Below are 17,628 nucleotides of genomic sequence, written 5' to 3' on the forward strand. Positions count from 1 at the left end.
GCAACCCAACTCATTTTGTACTGCACTTGACTTTTAAAAGTTCATTCATATGTGGTGCTAAAATGTTTTGGTTATGAGGCAGCCAGAGGGTTCATCAGGTAAAACCACATGCTGCCAAACCTGATGACCTGGTTTTTTTTTTTTTTTTTTGGAGTCCATTTGGTAAAAGGAGAAAACTGGCTTCTGAGAGTTGTCCTCTGACCTCCACACATGTGCTGCACGTGCACGCGCACACACACTTTAAAATGCAAAAAATAAGTAACATGTATTAAGTATATACATCGGCTTTAATTCCACTGTAAAGATACACTGAATTTGAATTTCTTTCCCACATGTCAACCTTCCTTCTTTTGGGATAAATAGTCTTGTTTCTTCCAACCATTCCTTGTATACTGTTATCTTGAATGTTCCTCTAGGACTTGAGAAATTGTCAGTGTCTGTCCTAAAGTGTGTTAGGAACTGGAGGTAATATTTATAATGTATCTGAATTGCATATGAATGTTCCACATCTGGAGACTAACATAGTTTGAAGGCTGTGGGTTTTTTTGCAGCCATGTAATGTTGGCTTGTAATGAATTTGCAATTAACTAAAATCCCAAGGTTTTAAACTGGAAGTTCGCCTTTATGTGACTTCATTCTAAATCATTTGTTGATTTCCTTAGTTATGCAATACTTTTTAAAAAAGCAATATAAAATGTTGCATATTTCTGTAGTAGGTTTCATCTCACTAGCTTATCAACTAGCCTTTTGTTTCTTTGAATCTTTTATATCATTATCCAACTTACCATGCTGATTCAATAAAGAACTTTGAACATTATTGTCAGAATATTTTGAAACATCTGGAAAATGATATTTAAAAGTATCTAAAACTGTATTCCAAAAAAATTTCTCAGAGATAGATAAAAGCCAGCTCTTAAGGGAGATATGAATACTAGTGAAAATTGGCAAACCCACACAAGCCTGAAGGCTATTGTCATTTTTCAAGAGAAGCGTCTTTTAAAATTACTCAAAGGGAATTGATGTTCTAAGACATATTGTGCTTATATAATGCCCAAAGTTCTGTATAAATCTTCCCAAGATTCCAAAAACAAGACAGTGTGACCATTCTGGGTTTTTTGTTTGTTTGTTTTTTTCAGACTTGGTCTCATTATGTGGCCTAGGCTGGTTTCTAATCCAGTGTTCCCTGCCTCAGCCCCGTAAATCCCTAAATGTATTCTTTTAAATATATATCACCCACATGGCAGCTTACAGTTGTTTGTAACTCTAGTTCCAGGGGATCCAACATCCTCATAAATCATTTTATTTTTATTTCATGTGCATTAGTATTTTGCCTGCATGTATGTCTGTATGAGGATGTTGGATCTCCTGGAACAAACAACTGTGAACTGCCATGTGGGTGATAGGAATTGAATGAACCCAGGTCCTCTGGAAGAGCAGCCAAAAACTGAACTGCTGAGCCATCTCCCCAGCCCTTGAAAATATTTTAAATTGACAGCAGTAATTGTATAAGTATGGGATACAGTGTGGTGTTTCATTACATGGGAAATATATGTTAAATAAGATCAGTAATTTTCATTGTCTCTTCAGACATGTTTTTTTTTGCATTAAGAATATTCAAAAAGCTTGTCTTTTAACTATTTTAAAGTAGTCAGTTAATTATTGTCAATCATAGTTTTCCTAGTTTACTACAGAACATTTAGTAACAATGGCTCAGTGGCTAAACCTTATGCTACACAAGCATGAGAACTTGAGCTTTGATTCTTAAGACCCAAATAAAAAAAACCCAGGAGGAACCAGGATCTCCAGAGCAAGCTGGCTAGTTGACTAGACATATCAGTGAGGTCTAGGTTTTATTTAGAGATCTTGTCTCAATGAATAATGTGGACCAAAAATTTGGGGTGATTCCCAACATCAACCTTGGGCTTCCACATGCACAAGCCTGCACCTATTCATATTTACCCCACACATGAAAACATGGAAAAAAGAAAAGTTCCATATCCTGCAGGGCTTATTGTTACATACCTGTAGTCCTAGGACTGTAGAGGCTTCGGCAGTAAATATGAGGCTGGCCTGGGTTACACAGTGAACGCTGTCTCCAAACAAAAAGGAAAACATTGTAAGGTACTTCTGTTCAGCTACAGCACCCTTAGGCCCATTGACCATCCTGTTTCCACTCAGTCTCCCTCCATCCAGGTTCCCTTAAGCACTGTTCTGTGAGGTTAACCTTTTAGCTTCCACATATGTACCTAACATATTTCCCTTCACATAATGTCATTCATTTCCATTCATGTTGCTGCGAGTGGCAGAATTCTAATCTTTTTAAGGCTAAATATTATCTGTGTATACCACATTTTCTTTGTCCATTCAGCAGTGGTCAGCCAAAGCTGATCTCACATATACACGGTGCTATGATAAATGTGCAAATGGAGGTGTCTCTTCAACATACTGATTTCATTAGCCTGGACGTATGCCCAGTGGTGAGACTGCTGGATCCTGTTTTAGAGCTGTCTCTGCTTTGTTTGTTTTTGAGATTGTGTATCGTCGGCTGGCCTAAAACCTTGTTATGTAGCTGAAAATGAGCTTGAAATTCTGATCCTCTGACTTCTACCTCATGAGTTCTAAGATTATAGGTGTGCTGCCGCACCCAGTTTTTGTAGTGCCCAGGGCCTTTGAGCATGCTAGTTAAGTACTCTGCTACTTGAGCAATGTCCCCATCATTGTCTACTTGATTTTGAAACTTTATACTTTTAAACAAGTGTATTTGCCTGTGTATGAGTGGGTGTGTGCACATGAGTGCAGGTGCCAAGGCCAAAGGGATTAGATCCCCTGAAGCTGAACTTCCAGGTGATTGTGAACAGCTGGATGTGCCTATGGGTGCTGAGAGTTGAACTCGGCTCCTCTTAACTGCTGAGCCCTCTCTCTAACTCCTAACTCTGTCTAGTCTTTGAAGTGGCTCCATTTAGGCCTGGAGAGATGGCTCAGTACATGTGGAGGCAGAAAAAAATTCCTTGGAGTTCATCTGAGAGATCCTGCCTCAACAAAGTGAAGAGTACTAGAAGATGATAGCCACTCACATGAATGCATGCCAGGCACACCTTCATGTTGTATTCCATAATGGCTGTTTATGGAACTGTTTGCAGGTCCCTGTGTTCACATCCTCAGCAGCATTTGATAGTTTTGTGTTTCAGATAATAGCTATCCTAATAGGTGTGGGTGATACCTCACTGCGGCTTTAATGTTTATTTCCCTAGTGTTTGGTGTGATATTGATGTGTTTTCATGTGTTATTTGGCTGTTTGTATGTCCTCCTTTGAGACTATACCCAGTGCTTTCATTTTTACATCAGAATCTTTCATTTTTTACTATGTAATTATTTGAGTTTTAGCCATTTGTTTATTTTGCATTCAGCAGACATACTGAGGACATTATGGCAATGTGAAATATTCTAGAGAACCAGTTTTTTTCTGTAGCTAGGGTGACCGACCACATGCTCTTCTGCTTTGCCTAAGGCGACCATGATTTATGCTGCTGTCCTTGTACAATTATTAGTAGCATTATTTTCTACCTTCAGACCTGTTGGAGGACAAACTATCTTGCCATTCTTCCTAGAGCCCAGCTGACTTCTTTTGGTATGTTATTTGGGTTAAACATTACACAGTTGTAATTTGGCAGCTCCAGTGAGGCTGCTAAATTCTCTTTCATTCAAACAGATTGTTCCTTGACCAACAGAAGTTGATAGCAAAAGTAACTTCAATTAATATCTGTAAATATTTAGAACGTTTCTTAAGGCATTGTCTGCCTGGCAGTTTGGATGTGTAAGGTATGTCTGTGTCTGTGTTTCTCCCCTCTATGTGTTGTATGTATATGTGTATACACATAAAATAAGGAATGATCCACTTCATGCAAAAGTGGACTCTACACATGAAAATGAGAAGCATTTGATATTCTTAACATGCTGAAACCAATATTGTAAATACTTACTTTTTTGTTTTATAATATTTTTAGTCCTTTGAGAATTTTATACATTATATTTTGATCATAGTACCTACCTTCTCAGGTTCTCCCAGATCCACTTTTTTAACTTTGTGTGTGTGTCCTTTTTTTAATACATCAAGTTTCATTTGTGCATCCTATGTACTCTTAAGCATGGCATTCACTAGAGCACCTTTGTTTTGCGAAGCAAGAAAGTAAAAATATTTTTTTTAATTGATGCATTAACATTCTAAACATCCATCTGTTTTTAAATAGTAAAAAAATTGAACTTTGATGCCTTGAATATGTAATGATTCATTATAACAATTATGCATAGTCTTTAATAATCTGCATATTTTATGCTGCTCTCATGTTTTTCCTAATTAATGACTTCACGTGTTTAATATTTATAATTTTTCTGTGTCATAGTTTCCATATTTATATGAAATGAATAATTAAGATCAGTAATTCTGCTGTTTGTTTATATACTATTTCCATCAAAAGACAAAATGGGACTCAGTTGCGGCTCATTGGTAGGGTACTTGCCTAAAGTGCAAAAGGCCCTGTGATGGCTCCCCAAGACTACAATAAATAAGCAAGAGAGAAACAGGCTGGGGGTGTAGTTCTGTGTTAGAGCATGTGTTTGGCATTATGTGAAGCCCAAACACTGAAAATGGAGAACAAATAAAAGCACAGACTTTAAAACTCAAGTGGTTTGGTAATGTACAACTCTAGTGTTTAGAATTAAAATGTGTCTTAGTGATTGTGCCATTATTTTTATCTCATTACTGGATAACATATTAGTTCTTAGTATCAGAAATATAGTCCTTATATTTTGTGTTTTGAAGTTCCTAATGCAATGTTCTCTTTTTAGAAAAGGTGGACAAGTCCTATTTTCCCGAGAAGATGACTTTTAACAGTTTTGAAGGATCTAGAACTTTTGTACCTGCAGACACCAATAAGGATGAAGAATTTGTAGAGGAGTTTAGTAGATTAAAAACATTTGCTAACTTCCCAAGTAGCAGTCCTGTTTCAGCATCAACGTTGGCACGAGCAGGCTTTCTTTATACTGGTGAAGGAGACACTGTGCAGTGTTTCAGTTGTCACGCGGCAGTAGATAGATGGCAGTATGGAGACTCAGCTGTTGGAAGACACAGAAGAATATCCCCAAATTGCAGATTTATCAACAGTTTTTATTTTGAAAACGGTGCTGCACAGTCTACAAATCCTGGTATCCAAAATGGCCAGTACAAATCTGAAAAGTGTGTGGCAAACAGAAATCATTTGGCTCTTGACAGGCCGTCGGAGCCTCATGCAGACTATCTCCTGAGAACTGGACAGGTCGTAGATATTTCAGACACTGTATACCCAAGGAACCCTGCCATGTGTAGTGAGGAAGCCAGATTGAAGTCATTTCAGAACTGGCCAGACTATGCCCATTTAACCCCCAGAGAGTTAGCTAGTGCTGGGCTCTTCTACACAGGGATCGATGATCAAGTGCAATGCTTTTGTTGTGGTGGAAAACTGAAAAATTGGGAACCCTGTGATCGTGCCTGGTCAGAGCACAGGAGACACTTTCCCAATTGCTTCTTTGTTTTGGGCCGGAATGTTCGAAATGAATCTGGTGTGAGTTCTGATAGGAATTTCCCAAATTCAACAAATTCTCCAAGAAATCCAGCCATGGCAGACTATGAAGCACGGATCGTTACTTTTGGAACATGGATATACTCAGTTAACAAGGAGCAGCTTGCAAGAGCTGGATTTTATGCTTTAGGTAAACTTCACCAGTAAATTACTTTCCAAATGTCACAGGGCTCCTAAAAAGAAAATCTTCTTTGGTTTGCTCATTATCAATACCATTCTTGGAACTCATATGTTAAATCTTGAATGTAACTACTGGATTTATGTTAAAAGGCTATGCTTTTATGACTTAGATCTGTGTTCAAGTAATTCTTGATTGGGGGAGGTTACAGTTGAGAGAGAAAAGATAGAATGAATTCCTGATAGATAGTGGATCTATTAGTAATACCAATTGCCATTTATTGAACATCTACTTTGTATGCTCAAAATACTACATGGATTTTCTCTAAGCTTCACCACAATCCCATAAAAATAGGTAGCATTAGAGAATTTAGTTTGATTCATGGTAAATTGACATCAAGCCTAGCATGGTACCACATACCTGTAATTCCAGCCATCTGTCAGCTGAGGTAGAAAGCATGAGTTTGAGGGCAGTTTGGGCTACACCGTGATACCATCTCTCAAAAAGCCAACCAAACAAAAATGAATGTTTACCTTTAAAGTATCCACCACATATTTGGAAGCTGCCTGTACTGCTTCAGAGTATGTTTCCAACAATTCCTGTGCATGTCTCAAGAAAAGGAGGCAGTGTTATGGCTTCTAGGATTGTTTTAATCTGCATGTCTGACTCAGTTTAGAGAAATAATGCCAAATTCAAAATATAAAGTGTTTTAATTATATAACATAGTAATCTTTTTTTAGATTTATTTTCTATATGTGAGTACACTGTCGCTGTCTTCAGACACAGCAGAAGAGAGCATCAGATCCCATTACAGATGGTTGTGAGCCACTATGTGGTTGCTGGGAATTGAACTCAGGACCTCTGGAAGAGCAGTCAGTGCTCTTAACTACTGAGCCAGCTCTCCAGCCCTAAAACATAGTAATCTTTTTTTTTTTTCAAGACAGGGTTTCTCTGTGTAGCCCTGGCTGTCCTGGAACTCACTCTGTAGACCAGGCTGGCCTCATACTCAGAAATCTGCCTGCCTCTGCCTCCCAAGTGCTGGGATTAAAGGTGTGCGCCACCACCGCCCAGCATAACATAGTAATCGTAAAGGTCTCTTTCATATCAGAGAGCTGTGTCCTTAAAGATAGTTACCTTGTAATTTATGCTGAACTTTATTATTGTTAACATTTAGAATATAACTTAAACAGATTTCAGTTTGATGAAGTAAGTTTAATAGTGATGGTCCAAATGACATACACTAAAAAGAATGTAACAATTGTAGTTTCTAACATAAATACTGTGATTTTACTTTTATTGTATTCTATAAAGCACATTATATTGAAGATGATGAATTTGGTATGTATTTTCCTTCAAATGACAAAGATCGTATCTAGATGGAATGTGAATGTTGTCTTTTAAGTCATGAGGTTTTCTGTAACTTAGACACTCCTTAAATGTTAGAATGGACATTTTTCTGAAAACTTACACTTGCACAGAAACGCATAGTTTTACTTGTGTATTTTCTTAGGTGAAGGCGATAAAGTGAAGTGCTTTCACTGTGGAGGAGGGCTCACGGATTGGAAGCCAAGTGAAGACCCCTGGGAACAGCATGCTAAGTGGTATCCAGGGTAAGATCCTTAATTGTTCATTCAGTACTAGGCAAGTTGGACATCGTGCAGTGGAAATATTTGAATTACTTTTCACCTCAACTATTTTTGCCTTCACTATGGCTTGAAATTCACACCAAGTTTACAGAAATGGGGTCACCTACTTTGTAGGCAAAAAAAAAAAAAAACCCACCTAAGACTTCTGGTAACCAAAACATTCACTGCTTATATGTCATATGATACTTAAGATGATTCTATTTCTAAAAACCAAATTATTAAAATGTATACTTTTTATTTAGCATAGTATATAAAAATATGTACTTTTTATTTAGAAGTAGGCTCTTTGGAGATTGGCATGAGCCCATGGTGTCATGAGAAGTCCTGAAGAATGGTCATAATGTTTGTTTATTTTTTAATTTGAGACAAAGTCTCACATTAGTTCATGTTGACCTGAAATTGCCTATGTCTTCCATGCTGGCCTCTATCTTGAAACCCTCTTGTCTCGGTCTCTTTGTCATCTTGCCTCTGTAAAGTAGGCAACTCTGTAAGTTATGTGAACTTCTAATGTATAAAATAATGCAGCTTTAAACATTAGAACAATAATTTGAAAAGAACCTTTTTAAAGCAACATTCAAGTTAAATCAGAAAGCAAACACTAAAGTTTTTAAGTGTTCAGTACTAGTTTAAAAAGGTTAACCATTTTGAACTTGTAAAAAATGTCAGTATTGCCCGAATGGTAGTGGTGACAAATGGCTTTAATCCCAGCACTCAGGAGGCAGAGGCAGGTGGATCTCTTGAGTTTGAGGTCAGCCTGGTCTATGGAGTTCCAGGACAGCCAAAGCTATACAGAGAAACCTTATATCAAAACAAACAAATAAATAAGTAGTAACAATTCAGTGTTAGAGTACTAATTTAATAGCTTCTTTTGCCTGATTTTAGTTTTGTTTGTTTGTTTGTTTGAGATATGGTCTTGTTATGTAGCCTTAACTGGCCTGAAAATTCCTATGTAGATGAGGCAGTCCTCTAGCTTCTGCCTCTTGAGTAATCTAGAGGTGTGGTACCATGCTTGTCCTTTTTGTTTGTTTCTTCTTTGGGATAATATCTCTTGTAGCTCAGGCTGGCAAGAATTCACTATGTAGCCAAAGAAGGTGCTAAAGTTCTGATCTTGGTTTAATCTTCTAAGTGCATATAATTCAGGCTGGGCAGTGGTGACGCACACCTTTAATCCCAGCACTTGGGAGGCAGAGGCAGGCGGATTTCTGAGTTCGAGGCCAGCCTGGTCTACAGAGTGAGTTCCAGGACAGCCAGGGCTACATAGAGAAACCCTGTCTTGAAAAAACAAACAAAAAAAAATGTGCATATAATTCAGGTGCTTGCCACCATCCCTGGCTAATAACTTCTTCAACTTTTTTTTTTTCATTTTCTTTTTTGTCATAGACTATATATATAGCCCAGAGTAGCCAGGTTTTTATATCAATCTCCCAAGTGCTGAAATTACAATCGGATGCCACCATACTTGGCTCCTAATTTAGTAACTCTTACTTGAAAATTGAAAGTTCTCAAATTGCATGTGTAATAGCATTATTTTAGTCTTGAAGTTACAGATGGATAAGGAATTGGATAGTAGTGCTTTGTGGCTCCTCAGAAACAGTGAATGAAGTTGAGGCTTTTAACCTCAGCTACTTAGGAGTCTGGTGAGAGTGGATGGGAAGTTCAAGGCATACTCAAGGCCAGCCTGGATTTCCTAGAAAGACCCTATCTCAAATAAAAAGCTGTTTTTAAAAGACTGGGTGATTTATGGTTATTCCTGCTTATCATCCTAACACTTGAGATATGTAGGCAGGAGGATTAGAAATCAAAGGTCATGTTTGGCTATGGAGCAAATTTGAGGCCAGCTTCAGAATGGCCTCTGATGGGAACTGATGTTATAGTTCAGTGATGGAGTACCTGCTCAGCATGCTCCCCTGTAACACATACAAAAAGACAATAAGAATGAAAAGATTGGTTTTACTATTTGTTGGTTTGTTGCATGGGTGGGGGATGTACATGAAATAATGCACAATTAGAGTGTAAATATAGCCTGGAGGAGTTTGTTCTCTCCTGTGAGCTCCTGAGATTGAAGTCAGGCATCAGACTAGTCAGAAAGTGCCATCTCTCTGGCCCCAAAAAGATAGCTAATGGAATTTATATGCTAGAGCCTGCCTTCACTAATACTTCACTAATTTATCAGCTAGTAGAGTTTAATTTTCTTTAATCTTTTAGGTGTAAATATCTATTGGATGAGAAGGGGCAAGAATATATAAATAATATTCATTTAACCCATTCACTTGGGGAATCTTTGGTAAGTTGCTTATTGTGCAATATATTTTCAAACTCTATATCATTTTTTCTTTTGTTTTCATTATTTATTCACTTTACATCCCAACATCCACCCCCCATTCCCCAGTTTCTCCTTCACACAACCTCTCCCCCCATTCATTCCCCCCCTTTTCCCTGAAAGGTGAAGGCCCTCCCTGGGTATCACCCCACCCCAGCACAGCAGGACTAGTAGCATCTTCTCCCACTGAGGCCAGAGAAAGGAGGGCCAGTTAGGGGAACAGGATCCATAGGCAGGCAACAGCTTTTGGGACAGCCCCCACTCCAGTTGTTGGGAGACCCACATGAAGACTAAGCTATACATGTGCTACATATGTGTGTATGTGTGTGGGTAGGTTCAGCCCATGCTTGCTCTTTGGTCTCTGGGAGTTCCCAAGGTTCCAGGTTAGTTGACTCTGTTGGTCTTCCTGTGGTTTCTGTGTGTGTGTACATACGTGTACACACTGTTTGTTGTACAGGCAACTGAGGAAACCATAAAAGGGCATCAGATCCCTGGAGCTAGTGTTACAATAAGCTGCCCAATATGAATTCTGGGAACTGTGCTCTGATCTTCTAGAAGAGCAGCAGGTGTTCTCAACTGCTGAGCCATCTCTTTAGTAACCTTTTAGAAGATTATATAATACTTAAGATTGCAAAAATAAGGACAAGGATATACATAGCTTTTACCTTTTCTGGCTAGTATAAGCAAGCCCCTGGGTTCAATCTCTACTAGGACAAAAGATGTGCTGATGTGTCTGAATTGACACACAGGGAAGTGGCAGTCAGAGCATTAGGAAACTAAGAAGAGCCTTAGCCTGAAGTGGGAGTCTAGAGTGGACATGACTGTTCTACCCTTAGCTTTTAGTTGAGTTGGCATTTTGTTTGTTCCCTCCAGGGAGTCATTTGATTTCATTGGCCCTCAGCTTCTTGTCTCTAAGGGGTGATCATTTGACAGTCTTACCTTCCTTCCATTTTGTTATGAATAGTAAGGTTTTTGAATTAGAATAAAGCCACTTTGTTTTTAAGTTTATTAACTTTTCAAATTGAGATAATTGCTTTCTGCTAAAGTGAATTCTTACCATTCATATTTCTATTTTAGGTAAGAACTGCTGAAAAAATGCCATCAGTAACTAAAAAAATTGGTAAATATGCTTATTAAAAATAAATCTGTTTAGTTTTATGGCCAATTTATTATACTATGGTTAATGAAGCTTCTGTAAATTTAAGAATTTAATGAAGTGCTTATAATTTTATACCAGATAGTTTTGTAGTGAGAATGTTAATAGAAAGCGAGGTGCTGTGGTGTAAATCTATAATCCTAGCACTCACAGTGTTAAAGCAGGAGAATTCTGAACTTGTGGTCAGTCTGGATTGCATGGCATGGTTTTAAGAAAGGAAGGGAGGGAGGGAGGAAGGAAAATGTATTAAAGCAACAAAGATATTAGAAGTTTAGTTTATATTTTTAATTTTCATTTATTTATTTAATATGTGTTGGTGTTCCGCCTTCATATATATATGTGCTATATGAGTGCTTGGAGAAGGTGTCAGATCCCCTGGAGCTGAAGTTAAAGGTGGTTGTGAGCCACCATGTGAGTGCCGGGAATTGAACTCAGCTCATCTGGAAGAGCCAGTATTCTTAGCCTCTGAGCCATCTCCGTAGTCTATCTACTGTGTAGGCCAGACTGGCCTGGACCTCTCTCTGTCTGCCTCAGTCTCTTTAGTGCTGGGATTGTGGGTGCGTAGCCCCACATGCAGCTAAAGCATGGTGTTTGTTATTGTTTGGTGCTAGCGACTGAGCCCAGTGAATGGTAAGTACTCTTGAGCTGCAGCTCAGCAGTTATTCCTACATTCCCCTGAAGAAACAAACAGGTGATGTGATCTACCCATGGCAATGGTATCATTTTGTTTTGTTTTTAGAGACAGGATTTCTCTGTGTACCCCTGACTGTCATGGACTTGCTTTGTACACCAGGCTAACTATAAACTCACAGAGATCTGCCTGCCTCTGCCTCCCAATTAAAGGCATGCACTATTATAAATTGTTAATAGATCTAGTACTATAAACAAGGTCTTCTAAATTCCATAGCATATTGTAGATGTAATTTTTAGTGGGGTTATGGATGGGCTTTTGGTGGTGGTAGAGTAGAACAGAGTCTTTCTATGTATCTCAACTGTCCTAGAACTCAGTTTAAAGGCCAGGCTGGCGTCAAACCCCCAGATACCTTCCTGCCTCTGCCTCCAGAGTGCTAAAATTAAAGGTGTGCGCCACAACACCTGACACTGGTGTTCTTTGGAGTTTTGATTTGCCTTTTGTGGGTTTTTTGTTTTGTTTTTTAAAGATCTCCTTTTTCAGTTTCAAAGAAAGCTTAATTTAGAGTATCTGGTGAGTCCCTATTCCCTAATGCTGTACCATCATCTGTTTTGTGTGTCACAAATTACAAGGCAGGAGAATACTATAAATGTTCTTGAAATATACTTAAAATACACAGCTACGTTACATTATTTGGAATGGATTTGGTAGCAGGCATAAATAACAAAATTAAAGAAATTGTTTTTCTCTAGCATGCCTCTTTTTGTGTGATTTTCGAGATAAGGTTTCCTGGATGTGTTGGAACTTTCTCTATAGATCAGGCTGGCCTAGAACTCAAAGATCTGCCTGACCCTGCCTCCTGAGTGCTGGGATTAAAGTTGTGTACCACCACTGCTTTTCTTTTTAACGTTGGGAATCAAAGCCACAGCAATACACATAGTAGGCCAACCCTCTACCGCTGAACTCTTCAGCCGCATTATAGTCTCAGATCCCTAAACTGTTTTACCATTGTGTTAATGAAAATACTTCTACTGTGTTCTTTCTCCACGCAATGTTGATTTCAGATGATACCATCTTCCAGAATCCTATGGTGCAGGAAGCTATACGGATGGGATTTAGCTTCAAGGACATTAAGAAAACAATGGAAGAAAAAATCCAAACATCTGGGAGCGGCTATGTATCACTTGAGGTTCTAATTGCAGATCTTGTGAGTGCTCAGAAAGATAATATGCAGGAAGAGTCAAGTCAGACTTCATTGCAGAAAGGTATGCATTGTTTTCATAAGAAAAATTACCTTGCAGCCCATTCACTTCCCTTCTAGTGTCCCCTATAGGATAAACATTTTTACTTTTTTATTATGGTAAACTTGAAACATAAACAGAAGTGGAAAGAGGAAGGGGTTGGCTTCAATAATAAGCAACTCTTTTTCCATCTTAAGTCTCATCTGTCTTTTTGGCCATAGTAAATGTCTGTTTTGACATATTCAACATATAAGTATATTTTTTAAGTGTACTCTTAATGCTGCTGTGTTTCTCAGGCTACTATAATAAAATTCCACAGAATAGGTAGTTTAAACAAAATACATTTGTTTCTTACAGACTGGGGAGTTCAAATGTAGGTCCCCCTGCAGATTGTTGACTTCCCAAAGTAGTGTGTATATCATGCTAGTAATTCCCCCAAGAGTTCTCATGTTCATGACTTTATTAAACCTAATTGTATTCATGCATTGCTTAACAGTGAATATGTTTTGCGAGATGTGTTGTTACATAATCTCATCATTGAATGAACATCATCACATATACTTACACAAGCATAGATGGCATATGTCTGAACCACTTGTTGTGGCCTCTTCATGCAATCCAGATACTTTATTATAAACATGAGATGCCACGAGGCTGCTGTTGACATGATATGGTATATTATTTTATGGTAGTTGATTTATATGGAGGAGTAGATTCTGTTAATAAAGTATGCAAGGTAATATGTAAACCAGTAGAATAGTGTTGGGTTTTTTCATCTTCAAGTTTTATCAACTGTATGTTATGCTTTCATATGACTAGCAACTTAGGAAGTTGGTTAATACCAGCATTATTACAAACACGTGATGCATTATGCCATAACATTAGGAACAATATACATGCTTCTCTGGTTACCAAAGCATTGTTCAGTAGCACATGACTATACTTCCCAAAGCCTTTCCTCTGAGCATCACTGTGAATGTAAGGAACACAAACATTCATTCCCTATCACTTTTTCTAATCACACTAGACAAAATTAATTTCCTAAATCCTAAATAGGTGGTCTTAATACCCCTCCTTTTTTTTTAGTGCTAGAAGGTAAGCTCAGGGCTTATATGTTAAGCAGAAACTCTACCAATGAGGTACACCCTCACTTCTCTAATCTCTTAAAACATTTTTCACTTGATCCATTTTAATAAAGATCTAAAGATTCACTAGTTTATTCATCTTATTTTCAAATGTCTCAATTACATATATTAATTATATATATAATGATAGGTTTAATGGTGTTTCGTACATGTACTTATATTCATCCTCCATTCCTTCCACTACTCTTCTGATTTCATGCATCCTTATACCCTTTTTGACCCAGTGAGTGCTAAGGGGCATATAAATTTGTGTGTGTGTGTGTGTGTGTGTGTGTGTGTGTGTGTGTGTACACGTACGCTTATGCTTGTACACATAACATGTAAAGTCCAGAAATCAACCTCAGGGGTATGGGAAAGAGAGATAAGTAGATCCTCAGGGATCCCTAACAAGCCAGTCTAGCCAGTTGGTGAACTCTATGTTCAGAGAGAGTCTCTGTCTCAAAAATGATATGGAGGAGCAATTTGACAAAGGTAACTGACATAAGTCTCTACCCTTCTTGTACATAAGCAAGCACACTTATATACACAGGCATACAGCAGACACAGAAATACAGATATGGATACACGGGTTTTTTTTTCTAGATTCGACATACTTATTATTGAAAAAACCAATTAGCTTATGTGAAACAGAAAAGCAAATTAGAACTCCCAGTTTAAATATGACCAAGTGTCTAGTGGTCCAAACATTCAGCTCCATCTGATAGGAATAACATGTGACCGTGAGTGAGCATAAATCCTGAGTCCCACCACGTATGTACATTCTTACAGCCCCGATTTCATTCTTCTCTAGAGTCTTCTCTTGGAGTTAAACCTGACTATGTTACCAGTGTTTGTCCAAATCCGTTAGGTAGTATTACCTTTGTACTTGGCCAGGAATCTCTTGATTCCGAAAGTCTTCTGAGAAGACAAGGCAAAAAACAATCAGAAGTATCATCTGTGGATAGTGTAGGAAGGGTGCATACATTTTTTTTAATGCATGAAAGGAGCTGCACAGGTGGCTCAGTAATCTTAAAAAAAAGTATAGTATTCTTGCAGAGTACATAAGTTTGGTCCCCAGCTTCCACATTGGGTAGTTTACAACTACTTGTAACTCCAGCTACAGGATATGTGACACCTACTTGTAAAGTCCATAAGCACCTGCACATGTGTACATAGACACACACACACACACACACACACGATATTTTAAAATAGGCGAAGAGCAGAAGTTCCTAAGCTGCACATAGTAGTCCTAGCATGTCTCTATTCTCAGCTGCTTTGGAGGCTGAGGTGGTAGGATTACTTGAGCCTAGGAGTTCAGGGCCAGTCTGAGCAACATGTAAGACCCTATCTCAAAGTTTTAAATAATATACTAAAAATATTAGGAAGTAACCAGTCGGTGGTGGCGCGTGCCTTTAATCCCAGCACTTGGGAGGCAGAGGCAGGCGGATTTCTGAGTTCGAGGCCAGCCTGGTCTACAGAGTGAGTTCCAGGACAGCCAGGGCTACACAGAGAAACCTTGTCTCAAAAAACAAACAAAAAAAAATATTAGGAAGTAACAGCAAATGTTATCTAAATACCAAGCTTTTATTGCTATGTACCTGGAACATCCTTATCTCAAAGTGGGCCTTGTGGGAAAATTTCCTAACACTCCAGAGGCGGACACAGGTGGGTGGGTCTATCAGAGTTCAAGGCCAGCCTGGTGTCTATATAGCAAGTTCCAGAATAGACAGCTGCTTATAGAGACACTGATTCAACAATAACAAAAAGATGTCATAGGCAAGGATGTAGAGTGCAATAGTCACCTTTGTATTGTAAAGTAATTACCAGCCAGGCAGTGGTGGCCTTTAATCCCAGCACTTGGGAGGCAGAGGCAGGCAGATTTCTGAGTTTGAAGCCAGCCTGGTCTACAGAGTGCGTTCCAGGACAGCCAGGGCTACACAGAGAAACCCTATCTCCAAAACAAAAAAAGAAAGAAAAAAAATAATTACCGGGGGTAAATTACTAGTCAGAAGCATCCTTAGTATATAGCTGATTAGAAAAAGTATAACTGATGATATCAGTGTTTGATTTCATTCCTGTGGATCTGTAAGATGGAATCAAAATCAAACCTACGAGGAATATTAATTCCTGGGCATGATGATCCACACTTAGAATCCCAGCACTCTAGAGATTAAAGCAGAAAGAGTTATCACTCATGACCATTTTAGGCTATATAGCAAGACTCTGTCTCAAAAGGAAAGGGGTATTGTATTCTCAGCTATTCCTCAGCTGATGAGAGCTTGTATAGCATGTGGATAACCTAAGATTTCATCTCCAGCACAGCAAAAGCTGGATGCAGTAGTATATGCCTTTAATCCCAAAATTTGAGAAGTATAAACAGGAAGGTCAGGAGTTCAAAGTCAGCTTTGGCTACATAATGAGTTTGAGGCCAGCCTGGGATATATGTGACCCTGTGTTAAAAAGAATAAGTAACAGAAAAGCAACCTAGACTGCATTAGTATGCTTCCATTATTTCAATGAGCAACCAAAAATACAGCAGATAAGCTGCTTCCAGAGATTTTTTTCTGTTTTCTTTTTTTCTTTCTTTCTTTTTTTTTTTTTTTTTTTGGTTGGGGGAGGGGGGCTGGAGACAGCTCTGTGTGTAGCCCTGGCTGTATCTCAAACTCAAGAGATCCACCTGCTTCTACCACACAAATGCTGGGATTAAAGGCATGAGCCCCCACACCCAGCCTGAAGGCTGTTTCTTAAGAAGAGATAAGAACAATCTTTTTGTCCCCTTCTTACCCAGATAGCTCAAATGTGGAAGTACCTCTCTCTGATTCAAAACTCCTCACCAACTCTCAGAACCCTCAGAATCAAGTCTTAACTCTTCCATGGTTTACCTCATCCTTAAGGGTCAATTCTTGCTGACCTTCTGTACCTGATATATTTTCCTTCATGCTCAATTACCAGTTTTTATTTATGCTCTTATAAGCCATGTTGTGTCTCTTGAAGCATGCTTCAGTCATTTCTTTCACATTCGTATAATACCATTGTCACTGTAGCATGCCATAATTTCCTGTTTACTTGTGTTCCTGACTTGTCTGTGAATATTGTGTGCCTAAAATGTATGTATGTATTATTTATTGTATACCAAATGCCCAAGTAAGTAAGTGTTCAATGAGTGCTTGTACTTGAATGAAATTAAACCATTGCTTTCCAAGCATGTTTTGGAAATAATGTTCCCTCTAAGGCATAAATGCCATAAAAAGGAGTGATGGCAGGCATTGTGATGCACACCTTTAATCCCAGGATTCAGTAGGCAAAGACAGGCAGGTCTCTCTCTTAGTTCCAGGCTAGCTATGGCTACGTAGTGAGACCCCGAATTTTGTTTTGTTTTGTTTTGTTTTTAAAAGGAGATCCACAGATAAACAGGGAAATGCATTGTGTTTTTATAATGGGATACATACAATAAAGTAGTTCCCGTGTGACTAGCCCTAGAATTTAGTAGAACCTAGCAGTGCTAGTACAATGGTTGCGCAGTGGGTAAATTGCTTCCAAGCCTGAACAGCTAACTTGAGGACTATAGACCTCAAGAGAACCAACTCCTCAAAGTTGACCTCTGCACTTTGACACATCTGCCACAATGTATGCACTCACACAACTATAAATAAATGGAATGAATTATTTCTTAGAAAGAAAGGAAACTTGTTTTTAAAAAATGACACAAGAGGTAAGTACAATGAGGGGTAAAAAGTATCCTGAACTTCCAGGATTGCTGACTGCCCACCCCCA

At 38.5% G+C, this 17,628-nt stretch overlaps 1 protein-coding gene across 6 annotated transcripts in view; it reads left to right on the forward strand.

The window, feature by feature from the left end:
* Xiap (X-linked inhibitor of apoptosis) overlaps positions 1 to 17,628 on the forward strand; it is a 55,061-nt gene that overhangs the window by 31,372 nt on the left and 6,061 nt on the right. For all 6 annotated transcript variants that reach the window (XM_076918268.1, XM_076918270.1, XM_076918271.1 and 3 more), the window contains 5 exons: positions 4,846 to 5,745; positions 7,244 to 7,343; positions 9,585 to 9,663; positions 10,777 to 10,819; positions 12,551 to 12,751. In XM_076918268.1, coding sequence (XP_076774383.1) covers positions 4,878 to 5,745; positions 7,244 to 7,343; positions 9,585 to 9,663; positions 10,777 to 10,819; positions 12,551 to 12,751 — 1,291 coding nt within the window. In that variant the 5' untranslated portion in view covers positions 4,846 to 4,877. The remainder of the gene's footprint in view (positions 1 to 4,845; positions 5,746 to 7,243; positions 7,344 to 9,584; positions 9,664 to 10,776; positions 10,820 to 12,550; positions 12,752 to 17,628) is intronic.

This window comes from Arvicanthis niloticus, chromosome X (assembly GCF_011762505.2).
Source record: "Arvicanthis niloticus isolate mArvNil1 chromosome X, mArvNil1.pat.X, whole genome shotgun sequence".
Lineage (NCBI taxonomy): Eukaryota > Metazoa > Chordata > Mammalia > Rodentia > Muridae > Arvicanthis > Arvicanthis niloticus.